General features: G+C 40.9%; 1 protein-coding gene across 1 annotated transcript in view; it reads left to right on the top strand.

Moving 5' to 3' along the window:
* The first annotated feature begins 957 nt into the window (after positions 1-957).
* The window catches only part of LOC122946705 (cytochrome P450 2F2-like), a 37,942-nt gene continuing 21,946 nt past the window's right edge, over positions 958-16,953 (top strand). Inside the window, exons 1-7 of the mRNA XM_044306484.1 lie at positions 958-1,185; positions 1,435-1,597; positions 7,311-7,460; positions 11,982-12,142; positions 12,224-12,400; positions 12,663-12,804; positions 14,611-14,798. Of these exons, the coding sequence (XP_044162419.1) occupies positions 1,012-1,185; positions 1,435-1,597; positions 7,311-7,460; positions 11,982-12,142; positions 12,224-12,400; positions 12,663-12,804; positions 14,611-14,798 (1,155 nt within the window). The 5' untranslated portion in view covers positions 958-1,011. The remainder of the gene's footprint in view (positions 1,186-1,434; positions 1,598-7,310; positions 7,461-11,981; positions 12,143-12,223; positions 12,401-12,662; positions 12,805-14,610; positions 14,799-16,953) is intronic.

Below are 16,953 nucleotides of genomic sequence, written 5' to 3'. Positions count from 1 at the left end.
ATTTGGATGAGTGTAGCCTATGATAGGCTGGAAATGACTCAAAGTAGTACTACGTGTGGGGAGAATTCTTGATTGGTTGAAATGAACATGTGACCATAATATGAATGAATGGCGTGGGCTGGTTTGTTATTAGAAGGAACTCCGTAGTGAAATAAGTGTATTGACATGTAATAGGGGATAGATACCTTAAAGTGTGTATATCCATATAGTGTGATTATTTTATATATGTGGATGTTACATATTTGCATAACTACTTGAGTGTTGTCTTAAAGTATGCCAGTTTTAATGTATAAGCTGTTAAGGAGTGAAAAGATGTAATATATAGGAAATATGGGTGTATTTTGAGTAATTTTAAGAGCGATTTTAGGTGTTTTTTTAGGGCATGATGTGGTTTCCTGTAGCAGTAATGAGGGGAGGGTCTGGGAATAAAAAGGTACGTCTCAGAGAAGATTCAGATTTCGTCCCTGACGAAGTCTTGTGCGAAACCTGGGTCAGGCTGCGATACGAAGGATATGAAAGAGACTTGTTTTATGATATGCTTTCAATTTTTAACCAGTTTGTAAGTATAATAAAAACCCTATTTATTTAATTGCACTGAAGGTACTTCACTACTGTGTGATTGTTGATGCTCTGCAGAGGAATCCATGAAAAGCTGGATGGAAATCTAGCCTGAGAGTATCAGTATCTTGTGTCTGACTACGGGGTTAACTGCACCGGAGGATAATGTTATTTGCACCATTGAAGCAGTGCGGTCCCAACATATCGCTTTGTCTCTACTTTATGCTGCTGGTAGTATGGGCAGCATAAAGTTGATGACAGGTTTCCTTTAAGGATTCCCTGTACAAAGATGGCACAGTACCAAGCACAGTGACCTCGTGACATCTGTAACAGTGAAACATGTTTGCTCAACAAGTGTTGAAATTCTTAGTTTATATGACAGCCATTAACTGTCCTAGAGCCCGAGTATAGATTGTCATCGCTGTAGACTCTGTCAGCCTTTCTCCAGTCACTATGGACCTCAGTGGAATCCTTATTCTTGTTTTCATCTTTCTGGTCGCCCTCCTATTTCTATCTCAAAGGAGAAACCAATTGAGAGGGAAATTACCCCCTGGGCCTACTCCACTTCCATTTATTGGGAACATGCACCAGGTTAAGATGAATGACCTCATTAAGTCCTTGGTTGAGGTGAGTTATCCAATTCTTGAAGGTCTTTTGGGATACTGTATTTCCAACTTCTGGTCTTGTAAATCAAATTTAACGTGTGAAAAGCATATTCAATAGATGGAGCTTCTCTGTGTACTTGCTTTGATTTGACAGATGACTTATGTGAATATAATATCAAGATAGATAGATAGATAGATAGATAGCTTATAAGATGTATGTTTTGGTGTCAGTGCACTTTACATAGAATTATTTTCCTATTCAATTCAATAGCTCAGCAAAAAATATGGTCCTATGTATACTTTCTATCTGGGGTCACGTCCAACTATTGTACTGTGCGGGTACCAGGTGCTGAAGGAGGCCCTTATTGACTACGCTGAGGAGTTTAGTGGCAGAGGAGAATTTCCTGCAGTTCAGATGTACAGCAAGGGAAATGGTGAGTCCAATTATTTACCTTGTTACAAAAAGTTATCTATACTGGTGGATATATGTATACGTGCAATATACAGTATGTCAGCTTCATTGCTAAAATCACTTACGTCTAACTAGTAGTAGCTGATGTAGCATGGCTACATTATCTAGATACTCGTTGAAAAAACTGATGGCGAAAAGTGTGTCAGGGTCTTGAGCTGGGGGCTGTCTGAATTTTTGGGAGTATCCTGTCACAACTAGGTTAATTTTGTATGGTGTGATCCCTTACATGGGCCTTGTACTGTAACTTGCGTTATAGTATAATGTGGATATTAATCAGTGACCTGATTTGGGTCGCAGTATGGTTTATTTGATGTACTGCATGATATTTCTTGTCCATCACCTAATTGTGATGGCTATTTCGTACCATTGTGCTCCAGTAAAGAATACGGGGCAGATTTACTAGTCCTATGGATTGTGTAAATTTAAGGTGTAATGGTTAACATGGAACTTTTTGCTCTCATTTTTATTGAGTGTCTATCATTGGGTTGCATTTGTTGCTTTCACACATCATTTGTTACAGAATACCTTTGGGATTTCCAATCTAAAGTCTAACCTCACTTATTAGAGAGTTTTCTGACTGGGGACTAGAGAGACTGGAGAGCACGTGCACCTTTTTGTTGTGACTTGTGACTTTTTGTTCAAAATGTCACACTGACATCTCTATGAAACCCTGTCTACAAAATGTCTCAGCAACCCTTTGAAAAAGCCATTTGCCAAGTATGGTGCAAATGCTGCCTAAATTTGACACAAATACCTAATCGACTGAGACAACATGCAAAATGAGCTCACTTGATACAGTACCCCCTCAGAAAAGCTGTCTAGACCCAAACCAGAGGGGCTCAGGCTGTCTTATAAATTTAGTGCAGGGATAGACACATCTGTCTAGCTTTGTAGCCACGTTTGGCTGGCTTAGGCTTCTTTCACACTTACGTTATAAGCTTTGGCAGGCTATTCGGTTAGAGAACAGTCGGCTGGAGCTCTCTGGATCTGGCACTGACTAATGGGTTCCTGATCTTCGGCAACTACCCAGCAAATAGGCATGCAGTCGAATTTCATGTTGATGTGGATGCTCCCCGGAAGGTAGCTCAGTCTGCCATACCACCTAGCTGTTTTAATATAATATTTAATAAATGGCCGGTTCTGTATGAAAAATATATCTCCTTTTATTTTTTGAATCCTTTTAAAATATATAATGTACATGAAGTAATATACAATACATACAACGCAAAAATCCCTATGTATTTAATTAAAAAAAAACTTAATATCCTTAAGGTAATAAAAAATTGTGCATATAATCAGTAACATAAAATAATTTATAGTCACAGTCCCTCTGTTTATTACTAGTGTGGAGATCACACACTGTGTTGAGATATTTAAGTTCCACAGCAATATTGAGAGAGTCAGCAAGATATTCTATTGTTGTTAGGTTGCTCAAAGTAGCGTTATTGGTTATTTTAGCACGATCTTGTTTTGGCTACTTTATATGTCATGTGGTTGTAATTATATAATCTTGTAGTTGCTACTTAGTAGCTCAATTCCATATATATCATGCAGTTGTAATTATGTAGTCTTATGGTTTCTACTTAGTAGCTCAGTTCCTTAGATAGCATAACTATCATGCATTCAGATCGGGTGAAATACGATGTTGTCTGATTACTAGAATCCCGATATGCTGGTTGATATGTCTAGTAGCGGTTAGTACATACGTGATCTTTCTCATATGTGTCCATCTGCTTCTCAGACCGCTTGTTCCCACGCTCTGTGCGCGCGCTGGTGCTCTATGCGCGCATGCGGGTTGAAGGCTTTGGGACGCTGGCTGTGCTCTGTAACTGCACGAATCGAATCTTAATTTAAGTTCTTGCGCTCTGTGTATATTGCTGCATTTTCTACTCTCCAAACGTGTTTCGAAACCTACAGGGTTTCTTCTTCAGTGGTCAAAAGTATAATGAGGGGAAAGGGACAAAGTTATTCTTTATAGAAAGATACCATGATCTTTTAAAACCTAAACCGGACTGTATCGGGCCGATATTTCTATATGCATTATTCAGACACTGCGCGCCGGGATTTTTATTTAAAACTTGGACCGAACTATAAATCATCAATTGTGCTTCCTTTATAGCAGATAATAAAAATGGATGTGTAACGGATCTCCTGGCAACCCGACCGGGTACCTCCGTTGATAGATGCTCCTAGTGCTTCCCGAGGACTCCAAGCACTCCGCTCTACACCAAAACCACCACAGGAACCAGGAACAGCTCTTACAAGAGCTAATAGTATAGCCAGGGGAGTATAGCAAATCTTCAGCGTATAGCAATCCCCAGTGTCGATCAGTTACCCAAACACCAGCCTCAACACGATGAAGGGTAAAACAGGAACTCTTTTCTGAACACACAGCATTGACTTATATACACATGACATACTGAGGACATGACATAGAGGCCAATCCTGTACAGTTTAAACACAATACTAACCCTATTCAACAAACACAATGGCATTGTCTGTGACGCAATTAACAAACACACTGGCATTGTCTGTGATGCAATTAATAAACACACTGGCATTGTCTGTGACGCAATTAATAAACACACTGGCATTGTCTTTGACACAATCAACAATGAACATGCAAACATATATCTTCACCCCCTCCATAATGAATGAATGGGAACAGGAGACACATGTGATGGGATTATCTCCTGAGTGTATCATAGGAGTCGGCTGCTATTATAATCAACTATCTTAATCCCATCACTAACACAATCAGTGGGAGCCCCAGTGCAGAGTTAACCCTTTTTGTGTTGCTGAATCCACACAATGCCTTTTTAATGGGCAATAGGAAATATGTGGCATATAAATTACTCACATAAATCAGGGTTCATAGTTCCTTGTAACCCCAAAAGGTCTGAGGGGGTCTCCATAGTTCTCGGTCCATAGTCTGTAGGAAGGAGGCTGACCCTCAGGCATCTCCAGCAGCCCCAGTGACGGTTCCGTCCGTCACAAGATGTATCTATATATACTATATAAAATACAATGTTGTAATAATATTAGGAAGCACAATTGATGATTTATAGTTTGGTCCAAGTTTCAAATAAAAATCCTGGCCCGATTCAGTTTGGGCAAATAAATCGCAGTGTCTGAATAATGCATATAGAACAACAGATAATTCATAGTCCAGTCCAGGTAATAGCGTCCCGATACAGTCTGGTTCAGGTTTTAAAAGATCATGGTATCTTTATATAAAGAATGACTTTGTCCCTTGTCCTCATTATACTTTTGACCACTGATAAGAAACCCTGTAGGTTTCAAAACGCGCTTGAAGAAAAGAAAACGTAGCAATATAAACAGAGCGCAAGAACTTGAATAAACAAGCGATTCATGTGTGTTAGGTTTCAAACATAGAAAAAACAGTCTTTACCATATGGTAATCCTATAGCTTAGTGTTAAGTGCTTGATTTTGCATGTAGAGATCCCCGGTTTGAATCCTGGGAAAAACTTCCAGGTTTTTTTCTTCCACATTTAACCCATAATAAAAGTCTATGGGAGTCATTTACAACTTTTCGGGCGTATATCTGGCACAGACTCTGTCGCATGCCATGTTGCGGCAGAAACTGCAACTTCTTCCCCACTCATGCCAGGTCTAAAAAAGGGTGTGGCGTGGGTGGGGAAGGGGACAGGCCGACAGGTCCGTCTCAGTCATAATTTTCTACACCTGGTTTAGGTGTATAAAATGGTCTAAGTGTAAGGCTACTTTCACACTTGCGGCAGGACGGATCTGACAGGTTGTTCACCCTGTCGTATCCGTCCTTCCGCTGTTTCGGCGTGCTGCCGGACTGCCGCTCTGTCCCCATTGACTATAATAGGGCCGCAAGTGTGAAAGTAGCCTAAGACAGAATGGAAGCTGTATTACGTTTAGAATGACATGGACTTTGGATACCCCGAAGTTATGTAGAAGCCGACGCCTCTTCATAACTTTGGCAATCCAATGTCAGCGAAAGGGCTTATTAAGACCGGTGTCTAAAACGCGGCTGTAAATAAATATGTGTAATTAGAATTACGGTATGTTTTTAGGTTTAAGAAGCTAATAAATATTACTGTTTTCTTTATAATCATATATTGTGACTGTGAAAAAAATAGTAATAGGTTTTAAGTTTCTGAGCACAAAAAACACCACAATACTCAATATAGTAAGGCCTTTTATTGTTTATTGATTATGTAAATCTATAGCATTACCTATAGTTCACATTACTGGTGTCTTTACAATCATATATTGTACTGGTAAATAAAGGAGTAATGTGTAGATTAGCTTCCTGAGCAGATCTCAGTGTGGTGAAGCTATAGAGCAGGCATCCTCAAACTGCGGCCCTCCAGCTGTTGCAAAACTACAACTCCCAGCATGCCCGAACAGCCTACAGGTATCAGCCTACAGCAGGGCATTGTGGGAGTTGTAGTTTTGCAACAGCTGGAGGGCCGCAGTTTGAGGATGCCTGCTATAGAGTATATGATATGTAGATTCTAGGACTCAACTCTGCCCAGAGTATGCTGATGTCTAGCCGTGTAATTTAAGAGGAGGGGACGTGAGCAGAGCACAGGGGTGTTACAAAGTAATGCTCAAAAGATTCAGTCCCATCTTCTGGTGCTCAAACATGCTTATTTGCATATAAATAAAAAGGCATATTTCTCTGCAGCTGTCTTGGCATACAGACAAAAGAAACCTATAGTTTAAATCAGTAAGGCCCACGGGTGTGTGCGCCCCGTTGCCGTATTGCGGGCCGCATTTGCGGATACGCAATACACGGGCGCCGTTCCGTGGGCATTCCGCATCACGGATGCGGACCCATTCACTTCAATGGGTCCGCAAATCCGGAGATGCGTAATGGTGCGGAACGGAACTACGGAACAGAACCCTACGGAAGCACTACGGAGTGCTTCAGTGGGGTTTCGTCCCATGCTTCCGTTCCGCAAAAAGATACAACATGTCCTATCTTTTTGCGGTACGGCCGGATCGCGGCCCCATTCAAGTGAATGGGTCCGCGATCCGCTGTGGCTGCCCCACGGACTGTGCCCGTGCATTGCGGCCCGCATTTTGCGGGCCGCAGCATGACCACGGGGCGCACACGCCAATGGGAAAGAGGCCTAAGTCTGGTTTAATAGGGTTGGTGACAGAGCCTCTTTAAAGTGTACCTCTCATTACAAAAGCAAAATCACAGGCAGCTGGAGTTGCATGTTAAATGTCCGTTTGTTTTTTTAAAATAACTTTTATAATAACTTTTTCATTACATGTGAATACGAAAGTATTCAGATCCACGTGCTGGTTTGAAAACTGTAGAATATTTTTCATGGGACAACCCCTGTTAGTTCATAAGTGACCAAGAGCAGCATCTTTGCAAAGTACGTAAGTATTTTATGGGGTTTTCTCTTACACTCCGAAAACATATTGATAGAAAAGTTGACTCCCTAAGAAATCAGTCCAGCTGTGTATTTCTCCTTCCTACACTCCAAAAACGTATTGACAGGTAAGTTTGTTTCATATGAAACTGCCCCTAGTTTGTACATCTGAGACCGTTGCGAATGATGACAATCCCTTACACTGCTGCAGAATGTGTTGGCGCTATAGAAGGTATGGAAAATAAATCAATTTTGCCTTTACTACCTTAGCATATCCAACTCTCTCTGTTTAGGTATTGTTTACGGGACAGGAGAAAGATGGAGGCAACTTCGACGTTTTGCTATTTCCACTTTGAAGAATTTTGGCATGGGAAAGAGAAGTCTGGAGGAGAGAGTAAAAGAAGAGGCCCAGTATTTGATAGCTGAGTTCAAAAAGAGTGAAGGTACTCAAATGTGTAACAGAGGCTTAGCTAAAGGAGTTATTCAATGGGGGAGATTTATCATCTCCCTGCACCAGAAAAGTGCACGTGTGCAAATTTTTTAAGGCCGCTTGTAACAGCCCTCACCACTTTCTGAGAAGGTGGGTGGCGAGGTTGGGAAGTGGGCATAGGCCAACTGTTCTGAGCTGCCGTAAATTTTATTCTGGCACATATACTGCCGAAGGATGTGCTAACTTTGGGGACCATGGCAGTCCTCAGAATGGGCTCGTCCTGATGCCACCATCTATAAAAAAGTGATCATGGTCTCTGTTTAGAAATGAAAGGTGAAATTTATAGAAACATCTGGGTGATAGCACTTGAAGGTTTCCATGACCAATGTTCATTTCCAACTTTGATGGTCTCCACTGAGATCAACCCATTGTAACAGTCAATCGGTATGGACCCACTGTGCCAACTAACCAGTTTTACTTTGGGCTAGACCTAAGGGCGTTGTTCTTACAGATCCTTGGTATGCACCCTTTAACCCTTGTACAGGCATCTGGAATTTGCCATAGGGAACCAACCATGCTGCTAACTCCTGGAATAGTCTTGGTGTAGTTGGCCAGTGTGGCCAAAGCACCAAGAATTCAGGCAAAAAGCATAATCTGAACACAGTCCAGAGTTAGGGCAGGCTATACTTGCATATTCCAAATAGCAATTCCAGGGTCAGGTCAGGCAGAGAATGTACATAGTCCAGGTCACAGCTCCAGGGTTGGGGCTGGCGGCAAGGAGCAGAATCGACAGGCAAGATACGGTTTATGGGTATTCAGACAAGAGATTACCTTCACTGGTTATTAGAGACTAGACAACTTCAAAGCTCAGGCGAAGAGGTGGAACCAGAGCCCAGCTAAATAGGATAGTTGATCAACTCCTTAACAGCTGGGCTGAGAGCACAAAGAGACTATTATCAATGTGTGATTGGTGGAGAATATGGGGAACATACACTGGGGTGCACTTTCTCTTTTAACCCATTGTGAAAGTGAAAAATTGGGGTCTGATTTTTCACTTTTACAAATGTGTGCTTTGAAATTCTTTCACCAGTATTTCTGTCTTCTGTGAGACACCTGTTTACTGAAAAGTACCCTTTCCACCATTAAAATGTTCGTACGGGGGTGCTCTTTTCTGGGGACCTCAGGAATTTATTTAATGCGACATGGCACCTAAAATACATTTCAGCCAATTCAGTTCAGCAAAATCCATATTTAGCTGTTTGACTCTAGAGCCCCGCCATGCACCCATAGATCATTATTTGAGCACATATGGGTGTTGGCGTATTCAGGGGGAAATGGGGTACAAAATGTGGGGCGCATTTTGTCCTGTTACTCCTTGTGAAAATGAAAATATGTGGGTGTAAAGCAACTTTTGAAATTTTTCATTTTCACAGACAAGCGTTTCTTAATTCTATGAAACGCCGGATGGGTCTAAGTGCTCACTACACACCTTGAAATATTCCTTGGGGGTGTAGTTTCCAAAATGCGGTCACTTTCTGGGGGTTTCCACTGTAGGGCTACCATTCCAGCTAAATCCGCTCTCCTAATGCCATGTGGTGCTCCTTCCACTCTGTAGCCTACTGTGCGCCCATACATAATTTTTTTAGCACATATGGGGTGTTGGCATATTCGGGGGGAAATGGGGATCAAAATATGGGGTGTACTTTGTCTTTTGAAAGTGAAAAATGTGGGTGTAAAGCAACTATTTCTGGGGAAAAATTTTAATTTTTCATTTTCACAGCCAAGCGTTTCCTAATTCTGTGAAATGCCCGATGGGTCAAAGTGCTCACTACACACCTTGAAATATTCCTTGAGGGGTGTAGTTTATGGAATGGATAAACTTTTGGGGGGGTTTCCCCTCTAGTGGTACCTTAGGGTGTGTTCAATTGCAAGATGGCGCCTGTCAATTATTCTGGTGAAATCTGCCTTCCAGAAGCCATTTGGTGCTCCTTTCCTTCTGACCCCTGTGGTACGCTCATATAGCAGTATACAGGCATATATGGGGTATTGCTTTAATCAGTTACTTCCCCCTTGTGAAAGTAAAAAATATGGGCCTAAAGTTCATTTTTCTGGAAAAAAAATAGCAATTTTTTATTTTCACAGCCAATGCCATGAATCACTGTTGAGGACAAAGTTTTCACTACACATCTTGAAATATTCCTTCCAGAATGGGGTCACTTTTTGGGGGTTTCCACTCTAGGGGTAGATCAGGGTGTCTTCGTATGCGACATTGCTCCCAAAAGCCAATACTGCAAAATCTGTCCTCCAAAAGTCTAATGGATCTACTTTCCTTTTGAACCCTGCCATGCACCCAAGCATCCTTTTTTTAGCGCATATGGGGTGTTGATGTATTCAAGGGGTAGTGGGGAACAAAATGTGGGGTGCATTTTGTCCTGTTGCCCTTTATGAATGTGAAAAATATGGGTGTAAAGCAACTTTTTCTGGAAAAAAAAGAATTTTTCATTTTCACAGTCAATCGTTTCCTAATTCTGTGAAACGCCTAATGGGTCAAAGTGCTCACTATACATCTTAAAAATATTCCTTGAGGGGTTTAGTTTCTGGAATGGGGTCACTTTTTGGGGGTTTCCACTGTAGGGACACCTCAGGGTGTCTTCATATGCGACATAGCTCCCAATTACCATTCCAGCTAAATCTGCTTTCCAAAAGTCATATGGTGCTCCTTCCACTCTCCTTGCGCTCATACAGCATTTTTTGAGCATACATGCAGCACAGGTGTTTCTGTAAACTCCAGATTCATGGCAATAGATTTTTAAGATTTTTTTGCTGCTAACCCTTGATATGTTGAAGAAAAAATAGACTACAATTTAAAATCTGCAAAAAAAAGTGAAATTTTGAAATTTCATTTCCATTTTCATTTAATTCTCATGGGGTTAGCAAAGTTTGTAAAATCTGTTTTGAATAGCTTGAGGGGTGTAGTTTCTAAAATGGGGTGATTTATGGTGTTTACTAATATGTAAGCCCCAGAAGGTGACTTCATATCTGAACTGGTCCTGAAAAAATTGGGGTTTGGAAATGTTCTTAAACATTTTAAGATTTGCTTCTAAACTTCTAAGCCTTCTAACGTCACAAAAAAAATTATTGTGATTTTCAAAATTATGCAAACATGAAGTAGACATATGGTGAATGTAAATTAATAACTATTTTCGGAGGTATTACTATCTATTATAAAAGCAGAGAAATTTAAATTTGGAAATTTGGAAATTTTTGGTAAATTTGGTATTTTTTTGTAAATAAAAAATATATTTTTTACTCAATTTTACCACCGTCATGAAGTACAATATGTGACGAGAAAACAATATCAGAATAGCTCGGATAAGTAAAAGCGTTTTAAAGTTATTATCACATACTGTAAAGTAACACATGTCAGATTTGCTAAAAATGGCCTGGGCAGAAAGGTGAAAAATGGCCAGGTCCTGAAAGGGTTAATGTTCGGTCTGTTTGTGAGTATCTATTTATGAGAGTCAAGGTGTATATCTGGGATGTTTCGTCCATAGCTCCCATGTGCTTTCCACCATTCTCCTAGTATCCGGTAAAATCTTCTCGTAGCGATATGTTGTGTTCAGAGTTTGATACAATTCATCTACTTTCAGAGGGTCTGTCTCCTTCCAGTGGAGAGTGATCACTAGTTTGGCACTAAGGGCTATATGGCCGATAAGTGTTCTTATTGATGGTGCAAATTGGTGGATGTAGAAATAATAATGCAGGGCTGGGGATGGCAATATTTCATCAGCACATATTTCAGATATCAATACAAATATCTCCTGCCAGTATGTCTTTAGTTTAGGACAACTCCACAGAGTATGCAGTAGGGTTCCTGTTTGTCCACATTTTCTCCAACAGCATACAGACACACCTGGGTAAATTCTACTTAATCTATGTGGAGTGAAATACCAGCGGAGGAGTGTACTTATAACCGCTTCATAATGTGATGTACATTTGAATGTGGTAGCTAGGTAGGCCAGAGTTTTGACCCAAACTGTAAGTCAGCTTCCCATGCTAGAAGAGGAGGAGTTTTAATAAGTGTTTTTGGTAGTTTTAGTAGAGAGCAAAGAGGTCTGGAACAATCTGAGTATGTCTGAGTTGAGTCTGGGAGGGGAGAGGAGAAGTAGGTTTAGAAAGTGTTGTATTCTCAAGAAATTGTAGAATTCCCTGTGTGGAATCCGGAAGGCTGCTCAGATTGATTCAAAGGATTTCTTTGAATTACCCTCCACCAATTGTGCAACATTTCTAATCCCCACTTGGTACCATGTGGTAAGGTCAATGTCCCCAATTCCCATTTCTAGTGTTAGAAAGACCCCTTTAATACATATTGTTTTACTATTCAAAACAAATAAATTTATTTTCTAAAGATAATTTATGGAACTCACATAAAATTGCACCTTTCGAAAAGTAAAATTTGCTAAACAAATCAGAACAGAATATTAAGACCTACAGTATGTTTTTAATGTATTCATCAGTTTTGATCTTTTAACAGGGAAGCCTGTGGACCCAACTTTTGGCTTCAGCTCGGCTGGCTCCAATATAATTTGTTCTTTGGTCTTTGGGGAGAGGTTTGACTACAGAGATGAAGAATTTTTGACTTTGCTTTATCTCATCAACAACAGCTGGCACTTAATGAGCTCCACTTGGGGGCAGGTTAGATGAAATTTTGAATTTTCATCCAAAATGGTTTAGAGTGAGCCCAATAAAACCTCTATTTTTTTTTTCTTTCTGCAGCTTCTCTTTGTTTTTCCAAAAATCATGAAGCATATTCCAGGTCCACATAGACAAATTTATAAAAACTATCTGAAACTTGGGGCTTTTGTAGCCAAAAGACTTCGAATGAATAAAGAAACGCTTGACCCAAACAATCTACGTGACTTCATTGACTGCTTTCTAATAAAGGTTGAGCAAGTAAGTGTCTTATTAACTAGACCCAGAGCAGATTTACTATTGAAAATGCTTCAGATGCCAATTTATTATGAGGGTAAAAATGAAAGTAATTTTTGGACGAGTCTGATGACTGTCTTTTTGCGACAAATTTAACAAATGTGGCATGCCAGTTCTTAAAACTTTCCACTTTTAAACTAGAAAGCCTTTCATACATTATCCCTTATGTTTCTTCAGTAACTATAGATGATAGACAATAATACATTTTTATTCACTTCCCTTGAAGGAAAAGAAAAACTTAAATTCGCACTTCAACTATGAGACAATGTTGAAAACCACAGTCAATATTTTCTTTGCTGGTACTGAAACAGTTGGGTCTACCTTGAGGTATGGCTTCCTAATCATGTTGAAGCACCCAGAAGTAGCAGGTAATATGATTCTTACATGTTCTATCTATCTATCTATCTATCTATCTATCTATCTATCTATCTATCTATCTATCTATCTATCTATCTATCTCTTTCTCTCTCTCTCTCTATTATTATATCTCCTCTGTATCCATCTAATATCTATCTGCAGGATATATCTATGTATCTATCTATCTATCTATGTATCTATTAGAGATGAGCAAATTGATTCTGAAGTTCAGAAATTTGACTACAAGTTTTCTAACAATTCTGAATATAATAAGACCAAGAAAGAAAGTTTTTGAGGAAATGGGACTCTAGTCAAATCAGGGAGCTGGTCAGCCAATCGGACCAGAATCAAATGCAAAAAAATTGGTTCATCTTTTCTATTTATCTTAGGGAGGTCTGATTTGAATACAAATCAGAATCGGAACCTGCGCTGATTCCAATCTGTGTCCGAGTATTAGCTCACAGTACGAGAGATAGGGGAAAAGAAAGTTTCACAATTTTCTAGTGAGAAAGACAAGAAAGGATGTATTCACAGTAGTTTTTCTGGTGGTTACCTTATTTGACAGGTAATTTATCTGTCCGTGGAGTATAATTCTTTTCGGATCCGGTGGGTTGGTTTACAGGTCGCCTTCAAGTTCAACCTCTAGTGTGGGTGGTGCTCCGGCCGGCAGCAAATCACTCACACGAGGGAACCCTAGTTGGAGTCCGGGAGCTTGGCGTGTGACGTCACCGCACTTGAGTATGGAAGCCTTCAGGGGACAGATTCAATCCGACGCGTTTCTGAGCCTAAACGGGCTCCTTCGTCAGAAGGAGCCCGTTTAGGCTCAGAAACGCGTCGGATTGAATCTGTCCCCTGAAGGCTTCCATTCTCAAGTGCGGTGACGTCACACGCCAAGCTCCCGGACTCCAACTAGGGTTCCCTCGTGTGAGTGATTTGCTGCCGGCCGGAGCACCACCCACACTAGAGGTTGAACTTGAAGGCGACCTGTAAACCAACCCACCGGATCCGAAAAGAATTATACTCCACGGACAGATAAATTACCTGTCAAATAAGGTAACCACCAGAAAAAACTACTGTGAATACATCCTTTCTTGTCTTTCTCACTAGAAAATTGTGAAACTTTCTTTTCCCCTATCTCTCGTACTGTGAGCTAATACTCGGACACAGATTGGAATCAGCGCAGGTTCCGATTCTGATTTGTATTCAAATCAGACCTCCCTAACTTTTTCCTATTACGGTCACTGCAGCAGACCGTGGCAGTGAACCTCGCAGCGAATCCTCTGTATGACACTTAAGATTTCAGTGAATCAGGGAGCGCGGGTGGGCTTGTAAAATTCTACAAACATTTTCTATTTATCTGTTCATCCATGTTTCTTATATCTATCCAACATATATGTCAACCACACCCCAGTTAACAGATTTTCCAGTCTGTCTCCAAACTATCTATCTACATGTTTTGCACAATAAATGAGTCTTGCAAACTCCTGTATTATAATATTAATTTGAGCATGCAACATGTACAGTATGTCTTGTATATCATATGGCACAACACCATTTCAGCATAGACTGGAAAGTCATATGACCTACAGTATAGCAAAAAATAAAATTCAAACATATACTCTATGAGTTTATATGGAAGAAAATATGTAGAAAAAGATGTATGCCCCTAAGTCAAAGTGAACAGAGCTTAAATTCTATATACAATGCAATGTATCCACCATCGACCACAGAATGGAACTTTAACATTAATATGAAATTCTTGATATAGCCAATGTTCCATAAATTTCATTAACCACAATGGTAATGTTTCCACACAGAAAAAGTTCAAGAAGAGATTGACCGAGTTATTGGTCGAGACAGAAGTCCATGCATGGATGATAGAAGCAAGATGCCCTACACGGAAGCTGTTATCTATGAGATTCTGAGATTTGCAGACATAGTTCCTATGAGTGTTCCACATACTGTAACAAGGGATATTGTATTTCGTGGCTACAGTTTACCTGAGGTACTGTATATTTCATAGATTAAGAATTTAGTTCAGAGCAGGCATGTCCAAACTGCGGCCCTCCAGCTGTTCCAAAACTACAACTCCCAGCATGCCTGGATAGCTTACAGCTATTAGGGCATGCTGGGAGTTGTAGCTTTGCACCAGCTGGAGGGCCGCAGTTTGGACATGCCTGGTTCAGAGCTTACAAAAATTGCAGGAAAAAAAACTCTCCAACAAGTGATAGCTGTGGAAGCATATGACCAGACGTAAAGTGGTTGTTCAGTTTAGAAAAACTATTTAATATACCATATAAAGGAATTCTAAACTAATATAGGAAAGCACCCTCTTCAATATTCTCATCTCTACTCTCAGTGGAGAGCATCTCTCACCTTGGAGCAGGGGCGGATTAGGTGCATGATAGGCCCGGGGTTGTATACCCAACCTGGGCCCCTCCCTACATTTCTAGTTGATTTTTTTATTTTTTTTGTATGAAGAGGCTGTGGTGCTTCGTGAGTGCCACAGTCTCTTTCTAGACTATATGACATCTGTAGACAAAAAAAATACTCCAAATTACTTACCGTAACTGAAAAATGTGGTTGCCAAATTTAAAAAAACATATAATTATAATAAAAAGACATGGAGGAGAATATAGCACCACATACCTCTTATATCCAGTGACATCTTCTCTCATGTAGACCTTCTCTTTCCTCTTCTCCTCCATTTGAACCAGACCGCCATGGCAAATTCTCTACAGAGTTTGTAACACAGACACGTTAGATTTCTCAATTTTTCCATCAACCTCCCCATCCTGGTGTCCCTACATTGTCATCCTGATTTCACTCCCAATACTGTGCCTGTAGTGCTCCCCAATGCCCCAGGTACTACATTGCTGAAAAATTTGTGACCCCAGTAGACATAATTGGGGTAATTTATCAAACTGGTGTAAAGTAGAACTGGATTTCCAAAAGAGCTGTCAAAAATGAATGGTGGAACCTGATTGGCTGCTATGGGCAACTAAGCCAGTTCTACTTTACGCCAGTTTGATAATATTACCCCAAATGTCCCTATAGTGTCCATAGCAGCTATAATATTCTCTAGAGTGCCCCCAATAATAATAACACCCTATATCGTGCTCCAGGCAATAATCCCTGTATAGTGTCGCCAAAAATAATAGAATTGCCCCTACAGTGCCTCCCCAATAGCAATGCCCCCATATAGTAATTTCCTCCACACTGCCCCCACATAGTTATCAGCCCATAGTAATTTGCCCCCATACAGTAATTTCCCCCAAACTGACCCATATAGTAGTTTGCCCCAACACAGTAATTTCCCCCACATAGTAATTTGTCCCACACTGCCCCCACATAGTAATTTCCACCACATTGCCCCCACACAGTAATTTCCCCTGCACTGCCCCCACATAGTAATTTCCCCCACACTGCCCCCACATAGTAATTTGCCACCACACTGCTCCATATAGTAATTTCCCCCCCACACTACCCCATATAGTAATTTGCTCCCCACACTATCCTATATATGTCATGGTCTTACCTCCTTGCTGTTCTCCTTCATTTGACATGTGCTGGCGGCCATCTTGGTTTCTGGGTTTCTTGTAGCCTCCCACCCTGCGGCTCCTCCTTCCCACTGGGAGGAGCTGGATGCCTAGCTTATATATATAGGAGGTCTGTGGCTTCAGTTCCTTGCTTGGTCCTCCTGTGCTCACATGCTTCTAAGACTGCTGCTGCTTCTGGTTCCTGATCCTGGCTTCGTCTGACTACCCTGCTGATTCCTGATCCTGGCTTCGTCTGACTACCCTGATGATTCCTGATCCTGGCTTCGTCTGACTACCCTGCTGATTCCTGATCCTGGCTTCGTCTGACTACCCTTCTGGTTCCTGATCCCTGGTTTCGCAAGACCCTGCTTCGGTTTAGCCATCCGTTTGGACTTTTGCCTTACAGCTTTATTTTCAATAAAGCCTTCTTATTTCCACTCATCTCTTGTTGTACGTCTGGTTCATGGTTCCATGACATTAGGACCAAGCCATGAATTCTGACGGTACAGGGCCATCCTCGCTACCTACGCTGGTTGCCAGACTTGATCAGCAGGATCACCTGTTGGGTCGGTTCGCTGTGGCGTTGCAAACCCTGCTTGAACGCACGGCTCATTTAGCTTC

This window comes from Bufo gargarizans, chromosome 9, assembly GCF_014858855.1.
Source record: "Bufo gargarizans isolate SCDJY-AF-19 chromosome 9, ASM1485885v1, whole genome shotgun sequence".
Classification (NCBI taxonomy): domain Eukaryota; kingdom Metazoa; phylum Chordata; class Amphibia; order Anura; family Bufonidae; genus Bufo; species Bufo gargarizans.
Note: the sequence above shows the minus strand (reverse complement) of the source record. Positions and strands in the feature narration are given on the sequence as shown.